The following is a 10,085-nucleotide window of genomic DNA, read 5'->3' on the forward strand; positions in this document are numbered from 1 at the left end:
CAGCAGCAATATCTCAGCACTAAGAACAAAATTTATAGAAAATTCCGATCATACTACAAATACACATACACATACTGCTGACAGAGAATAACAAAAATAGAGCGAAATAATAACTCTGTTCGGTCATCAACAACCTACATTAGGATTCATAAATATAACCGCAGTTACTCCACCCAAGAAATCACCCTCTGCAATTTCTTGAATATTCCCAACTCTAAAACATTATTCTCCCTACTACCCGAGAAACCTGCAAACTGTCTCATATTTCCCTAAAGGAATTACATTTATAATTTTCTATTTATTCTCTCAAAAATCTATCTTCACTTACCTCACCATCTTTCACTTTTTTATTATCAAGCTAAATCTAAAACACAAGAATATTTCACCTAACAAATCCAATAAAGAATGGAATCTATTATTCCACTATCTTTTCCTTACAATCGATTTTTAGATTTAACATGTGATGCAGACCAGCTAACTTTTTCGATCAATTATATTGGATCTTCATCAATTTTGATTCATTTTTTAGGTCAATTGCTTGTTTGGTTCGGTTCAAACAAATTGAGCCATTTTTGTCCGCACGTTGTTTAGCCTATTTGCAAACAATATCAACGAAAAACCCAAAAAAAAAAAAACCCAAACATAACCCACTTTCAACACCATATATTACATTGTTTTGTGTTGTTTTATTTGTTTATATTGAAAAGGGTTTGTAAAGTTGTAACTCTGTAATCTTCTGCATGAATCTTTGCTGAGTGAAAATGCCCAAAGTTAAGACAATATACAATTCAGTTCTAGAAACATCGACATGTCAGGATAGGTACTTTGGGTTTTGAGCTTTCCTTAGTCAATATCACTGTATGCATTGGTGGCCTAATTGACACGATGCATTAAACTATTCAACATTGATGTACATTTTAGTATGTCATTATCTCAATCTTATTTTGTTCTCATATTCTGATCTTTTTCAGCCATAGATCGTATATTTGGATTCATAAGTATTTCACTTGAAGCGACTTTTACTTCACATTTATAAAGATAATTATATCTTAAAGTATCTAATTTTACTTTTAGAATTATTAAGATTTAATGACTCAACATCACCATTTTGCACTTAATAACACTCGTTTTTCAGAGAATAGTGATTAAGTATTTGTGTCGAGCTATTACAATTTAGTTTTCTCATTGAATCAATGTTTAGAATCTCCAAGTGATTTGGTTGGGTTATCCATGTAATTGTCTCCAACTTGTGGATTTTAGACTTATTTCTTTTAGTAGTTTGTATATTTGATTACGATGTAACCCTTTGATTAGCAGATTCGCAAGATTTTTCATTAACCTAACATAATCAACAGTCATAATCTCACTAGTGATCAATTGTCTCACAATATTGTCTTTACGCTGGATATTCGGTACTTACCATTATAAATTTTATTTTTAATCTTTACTATTGTAGCTTGGTTATCACAATATATTATTACATGAGGTACTGACTTTGTTCAGAATAGAATATTGTCCACCGACTTCATTTAAAGTCATAAATTTTAACTTCATAATGGATAAGACTATATAATTTTGTTTCTTAAATTTTCATGAAACCGCTCCACCTACGCTGGTGAAAATATATTCGTTTTGTAGACAATAAATCTTTGGTGCAAAATATTCAGTTGGCATCATAAAATATTTCAAGCATTGGATGATATATTGTATAATGTATACCAAAGTCAAAAGTGTATTTTAAGTGCTTCAAGACTCTTACTAGTGACTTTCAATGTTTATGATTTAGGTTGTTGGTGTAGCGACTCAACTTGTTCATTGAACAAGCTAGATTGAACCGTGTACGGTTAGATACATTAGGCTTTCGATTATTTTGGCATATTCTTCCCAAACACTGGATCATCTTTATATTTCTTAGGTAAACACTTGGGTCTATGAGAGTTTTTGTTGTTGTATTATCAAACACATTGAACTTTCTCAATATAGCGAGATAGAGTTAGCACAATACATTTGTCGTTTCTCAAAATTCGTCTAAGAATCACATTGACAACTCCTATTTCTTTTATATTAAAATTCTAACTTAATATGCATTTAATTTATTCAATTAGGCTAAGTATGATTAGCCATAATTGTTAGTCTAGATAGACATATCATAAAATCTACCAATGAGAGTTTCTTTTATTTAAATACATTTTTGTCACATTTTCTAATCTTGAAGTCATTCAATACGCTTCAGTTATCGCATTGATTGAATCAAATTAACATAGTGTTTATTTGATCAAATAAACAAGTATTTATAAAAAAAAAAAAAGTAATTATTAATATAATATAGAACACACATTTTAATAGCATATTATGTAAATACATATAACAAAATATATTTGAATTTCAGCAAAATATATTATGATTTCAACGTAATAATATTTTGATCAAATAAAGAAAAATAACAAATATTAATATAATATATAATAACACAACATATGTTAATTACTTCGCTTTGATTTTGCTAATTTGGTCCTCATCATAACCCTAACTTTCACCCACTCTATAATACTCCTTACGTCCCACGTACCATGTTCATGTTGCTGTTTCTGTCCGTTCCATATTTCATGTGACTTTCCTTTTTTAGAAAATATTACACACTTTAATTTTATTTTAAACTTTTTAATTTATTTTTTTAATTTTAATTAAACTGATTAGTTATTTTAATATCAATTTATTATTATTTATATTATATAATAATTATTTTCACTAATAAATTTTTAATTATTTACTAATTACATATCTCCTAAAATACGAACACAAGTATAGGAAAGAGGTGGAGTATTATTTATTATTTATCAAATTTCAAATGTCGTCGTAAATATATTTTAAAGACTTAAAAAGCAATATTGATTAATTTACTTTTTAAAGAATAGTTGAAAGTCAAATTTTGGTTTGACTTATAATATTGAATGCGTCGTGTTTTTCGAGATTCCAATTTTGATTCAAATCTTCACATTTTAAAATTGCTTTTATTTAGTAATTTTTTTATGGTTTTACTTTTGATATTTTTTTATATTGTTTTTAAAAAAGATATAATTTTGTTTGAACGGAAAAAAAAGATTATAAAATAATTGAAAATAATTTTAGCTAATAAAATACAATTTTATCGCTCATTTATAATTTTATTAAATAATAATATAAATTATTGAAATACTGTGTTTATTTATTATTTTTAAAATTAAACTTTTCTTATGAAAAATATATTGATAATATAAAAAATAATATTTTATATTAAATAATTAAATATTTTTTTTGGAATTAAAAAATGTGCTCATATTATATAGATGTGGTGTGTGTATATGTGTGTTTTATTTTCTTATATTAATTAACAACTTTGTAGAAAATTTCATATTTAGTGAACACTTCTAATATTTTATTTATAAAAAATTTGAAGTTTTGAAAAAAAATTAAAAATGACAAAACAATGGATATTTTATGTAATTTTATATATATAAAAATATTTAATATAATAAATATATTTCTGTTTTTGAATGGTATTGAATTTCTTTTTGTTCGAGAGATCTTGCAAAAAAATCACTATTTATCCAAAACTTTTTCTCCAAAAATATAAAATTTAACATTTATTTTTTATTTTTTATATTATTTTAAAAATTAATTTTATATTTAAATATTACATCAATATCTATTTATATCACATCAGATAATTTAAAAATTTTACCATTTAAATCTCAATTCAAAATTTAAAAAAAAACACCCTTAAAAAAAATTTCTAGACAAATGAACGCGTTTGTATTTTAAAATTTTGAGTTTATAATAAATATATATATATATATAATTGTTTTAAATAGTTGTAGTATAAAAATAAACTAATAAAAATAGTGTATGAGAACAACGGGTTATTATTATTCGACGGTGTATATTCAACACTTTGAAAGAAAAGTTGACACCATTGATGTTAAAACGGAGCAGTGATACCACGCGCCGGGGTGCGCGTGGAGGAGATACAGCCGAGGGTGAGGTTGATGTGGACTGGTTTTTTGGGGTCATTAATGAGGGTGAAGTTGAGCTGCTCAGTCAACGCCCCTCTCCCACCATTGATGATTTCATTAAAGCTTAACGCTGCCCACCTCGCCCCCCAAACCCCACCCCACCCCACCCTTTAGTCAATCATATGTACATACACATATACACATGTGATAGATATGTATTGGTTAAAATGGTGAATTACCATCACCATTACTACCATTACCCACCCCCCTACCACCCGCCCCACCCCCGTATGGCAATGGGAAAATGGGAAATGGGAAATTTCTGTGCTTCCTCCAATACAAACAAAGGGAAACCCACCAAGTCATCATTCACACACCCCCTCCTCAATTGAACACCACACCATACCTTCAAAGTCAACCTCCTTTGTCCCCCACCCCTTTTTCTAGATTTCTTCCTCCTTTTCACAATCTTGTAGAATTTGGGGATTCTTGATCTCAATTTAGGGTTTTAATTTGATTTGATTTGGGGGAAAGATTGGTTCGATTAGGAGGAGATGGGAAACGGCGCGGGGAAGCTGACCGTCTGCTTCACCGGAGTCGGAAACCAGACGGCGGACGACGTGCGGCGGCGGAGGAAGGAGATGGCGGCGGCTATGGCGGTTTCCGACCCGATCGACGATCTCGGCCACTCCTTCTGCTACGTCCGCCCCGAGCTCTCGCGGCTGCCGTCGTCGTCTTCCAAAGTGTTCTCCGAGTCCGACGAGGCTCCGACGGCCATGTTCCGGTCGATCTCCGGCGCCGCCGTCAGCGCCAACACCTCCACCCCTCTCTCCACCGCCTTGCTCGACCTTTACTCCGAGACCGCCGTCGACCGCGCCTCCGCCTTCGAAAGCTCCACCTCCTTCGCCGCCATCCCCCTCCAGCCCATCCCCAGAAACTCCTCCATCCACTCCGGCCCCCTCTTCAACTCCGGTCCGATCGAGCGCGGCTTCATGTCCGGCCCCATCGAGCGAGCTTTCATGTCCGGCCCCATCGAAAAAGGCTTCTCCGGGCACCTCCACCGGAGCTTCTCCCATGGCGGATTCGCCTTCCGCCCTAGATCCAAAAACCTCTCCCTATCCCTTCTCCGGGCCCTCCGTCGCGCTTTCTCCAAAGGCCAGAACTCCATTGTCGCGCCGATCAAATCCGCCGCCGCCGCGGCGGCGGCGAAGGACTCCGATTGGGCAAAACAAAACGAATTAACAGTCAACAGCAGCGTAAATTTCAGCAGCGAGTGCAGCCTAGACGACGACGTTTCGTTAGAATCTCAAAATCTCCAATGGGCCCAAGGAAAAGCCGGCGAGGATCGCGTCCATGTCGTCGTCTCCGAGGAGCACGGCTGGGTCTTCGTCGGAATCTACGACGGATTCAACGGCCCAGATGCACCGGACTATCTCCTCACCAATTTATATCCCAATGTCCATAAAGAGCTCAAAGGCTTACTCTGGGACGACAACATCAAGCCCGATTCCTCCTCCGCCACCGCCGTTAACGACAGCGATAATTCCGAAGACCGGACAAATGGCGGCGGCTGCTCGGAGAGCTATCCCGGTGAAGTTTGGCACAAGAGAAGGAAGGGTAAAATAGCCAAAAACAAGTATCCCGGCGTGGCAAAGAAATGGGAGGAGAATCAGCGGCGGTGGCGGTGCGAATGGGATCGCGAGCGATTAGAGCTCGACCGGAGGTTAAAGGAGCAATCTCGGCCGTCGAATACGGCCGCGAATCATTCCGACGTGCTCAAGGCTCTATCGAACGCGTTGAGGAAAACCGAGGAGGCGTATCTCGACCTCGCGGACAAGATGGTTGTGGAGAATCCAGAACTCGCGTTGATGGGATCGTGCGTGCTCGTGACGTTGATGAAGGGCGAGGACGTGTACGTAATGAACGTCGGCGATAGCCGCGCCGTGCTCGGTCGAAAAGAGGAGCCGAATCTTTGGAGCCAAGACTTGGAGAGGATTAAGGAAGAAACCGTTAACGAGCTCGAGGGATTCGATGGCGACGTTAGCGATGATCTCCCGAGCCTAACGGCATTGCAGCTTAGTATGGATCATAGCACCTCAATCGACGAGGTAAAAAACGAGGCCCTATTCGACGCGAATTATCGTTTATCTATGTTGGTTTATTGTCGATGATTCGATTGTGCATTGTGTGTTTTGTGTCATTTGTAATTAGGAAGTTGAAAGGATTAAAAACGAGCATCGGGACGACGCTTGCGCGGTGATCAACGACCGTGTGAAAGGATCGTTGAAGGTCACCCGAGCTTTTGGCGCCGGTTTCCTCAAGCAGGTATGTTCTAGCGTCGAATTATAAGTTTGGTTTGATCTTTAAGCGCACGAAAATGATACATTATAAAGAAGATTCTTAAATTGACCGTGGCGTGGCATCGAAATGTTTTAGGAATCGAGTGGTAATTGTTATGTGTTCTTGCTTTTGATTGAAGTCGAATCGTCGAGGTTTCTATTGCCATATTTAGAAGTATATTCTTCGTTTGATAAAGATAGTTTATGTTTTGGTATTGTGCTTCTCGTCCACATAGAAAGTTCGATTCGAGCGACGCCTTTACTTTGAGTTTATACCGTTTCCGGGGCCAAACATCAAGATTTTGTATAAAAATGAATCGAAAACGTAGATTAGAAAGTTCTAGAGACTTTCGAGATCTTACAAATACACGAAAATGTTGAGAGATACACGGCATTTTTGCGCGAATGTTGATTTTTGTATTGTAGAAATGGATCTACTGATTGAGTCAAATCAACATATATATATTTATAATACAATATATGTTATGCTATATAGAAATATACGTTATTTATCTTTGTTATATATGTTGATTTGGTCAAATCAGTATCAATTAGCAGGGGAATATTGCTCGAATTCTTGGATGTTTTTGTAGCTAACTCGGGTATTGTTTTTGCAGCCTAAATGGAACAATGCCCTTCTCGAGATGTTTAGAATCGACTACGTCGGAACCTATCCGTACATAAATTGCCTCCCTTCGCTTTACCATCACAGATTGGGGCTACGCGATCGCTTCCTCATATTGTCGTCGGACGGACTTTATCAATACTTCACGAACGAAGAAGCTGTGTCTGAAGTCGAGCTATTCCTCTCATGGTCGCCCGAGGGCGACCCTGCGCAGCATCTCGTCGAAGAATTGCTTTTTCGCGCGGCAAAAAGAGCCGGTAAGTTATTATTACATTACCTCCGTCCGGCTCTAAGGGTCATTTATTTTTTGCGTGTTGAGGCTCTAAGAGTCATATTTATTTTTTGTGTGTTGATCTTTAAATATTAATTATTATATCAAAACGTAGTACTCCCTCCTTCCCACATAATTTGTTTATATTTTTTATTTTGGTCAGTCCCATATAATTTTTTTTTTCCTGGAAAAATGATTATATACTTTAATCGAATTTTAAATTTTATAATTTTTGTTAAATTATTTAGTTATCTTAATAATACGCTTTTTAATTACTTAATAATTATACTTTCTTAAATTCCCGACAGTAATACGTTCATATTATATGGGACAGAGGGAGTAAAATTAAGGAAAAAGAGCATAAATACTTCTATTAGTGTCTTATAATACTAATACTACCTTCGTCCCATGAGTTTTTTGCATGTTGATTTTTGAATATTAATTACTATATCAATAAGTAGTTCAAATCAAAAGAAAATAACAAAAATACTTCTATTAGTCTCTTATAATACAAATACAATGACATTTGTGGAGTAAATTATACAAATATAATGATATTTTCAACGTTAAGTACAATGAAGCAAAAGACAAATGTTGTCCTTTTTATGGGACCGATGTAGTATAATATTTGTACAAAAAATTATATATATATATAAATATATTTCTAATATTAAGTAGAATGATGCAAAATGAAACGTAAATGTAACTCGTAGAGGCGGACAGAGGAAGTATTATTTTTTTTTTTCATAGTAGAGTAACACGACTTATATTTCTGCGCTGCGAATGCAAACACTCGATAATTGAATCTATATATATTTTCGATTTGTCATAGGTATGGACTTCCATGAACTGCTCGAAATACCTCAAGGGGACCGGCGTCGATACCACGACGACGTGTCGATTATTGTGATTTCTTTGGAGGGGAGAATATGGAGAAGCTGTGCATAGTTTTACTTAGGGGAAGTGTAAGTAGAAATAATGTTGTTCCCAATCCGCCATTGTTGTCGACCTTCAAGAACCCATTTTTGTGGGTATTTTCAGGTAGCCATTTTTGGACGTTTATTTTATTTCTTTCTTTCTTTCTTTTGTTTTCTCAATTCAGAGAGCTGAGTTGTTGAGAAATTATTGAACAAAGCTTGATTGGACTTTTTCTTTTCTTTTCTTTTTTTTTTTTTTTAATTTTATTTTGGTTGGTAGGTTTTGTAAAGATCCATCCAAAGAACTGATCCTCATATGTTATAATTGTAATTCTCGAAATAAATCACACCACACCCTTTTTAAGGGTTATTTTTGCTTCATTTTTGGGGTCCTTTTGGTTTATTTGAATAGGCGGGTTTGGATTTTGAATTAAATTTTATTGTAAAAATTTTGAATTAGAATAATGGTATGATATGATATAACATTACAAATGTTATGTAATATTTTGAATGTAAAATTAATTTTTAATATTTAATTTAATATTTTTAAAATAAAAAATTTGATGAATAATTAAAATTATTGAAAACCTTCTAAATAAACACACTCCAAATCCTCTCTCAATATATATATATATTGAAATTTTGATATTTTAAATAATTAAATTTATATTAGCAAAAATAATTATTTTAAAATTATATATTAATATTAAGATAATTAATTAGTTTAATTAAAATTTAAAAAAAAATTAAATTAGAAAATTTAAAATAAAATTAAATGTAATCATTTTTCAAAAAATAAAAGTGACAGTGAACGCACAACTAATGTGTTCCACTTATTGAACAGGGTTCCATCGTCGATCCGTGAACCCTGGATGCCGAAAGTGCCCTTGGGTGATGTCATAGTTCCTGCCGGGTGGAGATGATGGTATAATTTTTTGTCGAAGAAGAAAATAATATTTTTTAAAATATTATATTAAATACATATATTTCTCCATACATTACATCACAAAGTTTAATTAATTAAATAACTAAGTTTGACTTATTAAAATTTATTTTGGTACAATCTTGAACTTTGTTTATCACATACATAAAAAAAAAATGTCACTTTATTTAATTGTACGAGTCTATTATGTTGAATATACTCCATTTCTTTGAGGGATGGGTTTGACTATAAGAATATTATAAATTTTTATTTTAGATATAAATAGACATTTAACACGTTTCTTTTTTATAATACTCTCTCCATCTTAACAATTTATCCATTTTTTTTATTTTGGTTTGTTCACATAACAAAATATTTATTTTCTTTTTTTTAGCAATGTACCTAACATTACAAATATCCTTATAATTTACAATATATTACACAAATATCATTATCTTTATATCATTTAATCTAATAGAGTTAATTTAGTCTTTTTACATTCACGGAATGAGTATGTCTTTCATTTTAAACATTTATTTACGTTGATATTTTTCAAAATTTTTATTTTACATATAAATAAATATTTCATATGTTTCTTTTTTATAATGTCTTTCATTCTAAGCATTTATTTACGTTGATATTTTTCAAAATTTTTATTTTACATATAAATAAATATTTCATATGTTTCTTTTTTATTATATGTCTTTCATTCTAAGCATTTATTTACATTGATATTTTTCAAAAAATTTATTTTACATATAAATAGACATTTCATATGTTTTTTCTTTATAATATGTCTTTCATTCTAAGCATTTATTTACTTTGATATTTTTCAAAATATTTGTAGAATGTGTTTGCTTTGTAAGATTGTTGGAAAAAAAAAAAAAAAAACAATTATGAGAAACACAGTGAATGTAGAAATATAAAAATAATATTTGTATGTAATATATAAATGTTTTTTAGAAAAACATGTGAAAAATATAAAAAGAACAACTACACCCAAAAAGTTCAATAAGAAC

At 32.9% G+C, this 10,085-nt stretch overlaps 1 protein-coding gene across 3 annotated transcripts; it reads left to right on the forward strand.

Annotated features, from left to right (window-relative positions):
• The first annotated feature begins 4,295 nt into the window (after positions 1-4,295).
• LOC127253628 (probable protein phosphatase 2C 4) lies at positions 4,296-9,141 on the forward strand. 3 transcript variants are annotated; one of them, XR_007839289.1, is made up of 5 exons: positions 4,296-6,100; positions 6,204-6,317; positions 6,949-7,213; positions 8,060-8,268; positions 8,989-9,141. XR_007839289.1 is itself a non-coding variant. In XM_051278290.1 (4 exons), the coding sequence occupies exons 1-4, from the start codon at positions 4,547-4,549 to the stop codon at positions 8,173-8,175; spliced, it is 2,049 nt and encodes a 682-aa protein (XP_051134247.1). In that variant the 5' UTR covers positions 4,296-4,546; the 3' UTR covers positions 8,176-8,525. The 3 variants fall into 3 exon arrangements, 1 of the variants encoding a protein (XP_051134247.1); XR_007839290.1 differs by lacking the exon at positions 8,989-9,141 and adding an exon at positions 8,425-8,525; XM_051278290.1 differs by lacking the exon at positions 8,989-9,141 and having other exon boundaries at positions 8,060-8,525.
• The last annotated feature ends 944 nt before the right edge of the window (positions 9,142-10,085 follow it).

The sequence above is a fragment of the Andrographis paniculata genome, unplaced genomic scaffold, assembly GCF_009805555.1.
Source record: "Andrographis paniculata isolate CXL003 unplaced genomic scaffold, ASM980555v1 Contig51END, whole genome shotgun sequence".
Taxonomy (NCBI): domain Eukaryota; kingdom Viridiplantae; phylum Streptophyta; class Magnoliopsida; order Lamiales; family Acanthaceae; genus Andrographis; species Andrographis paniculata.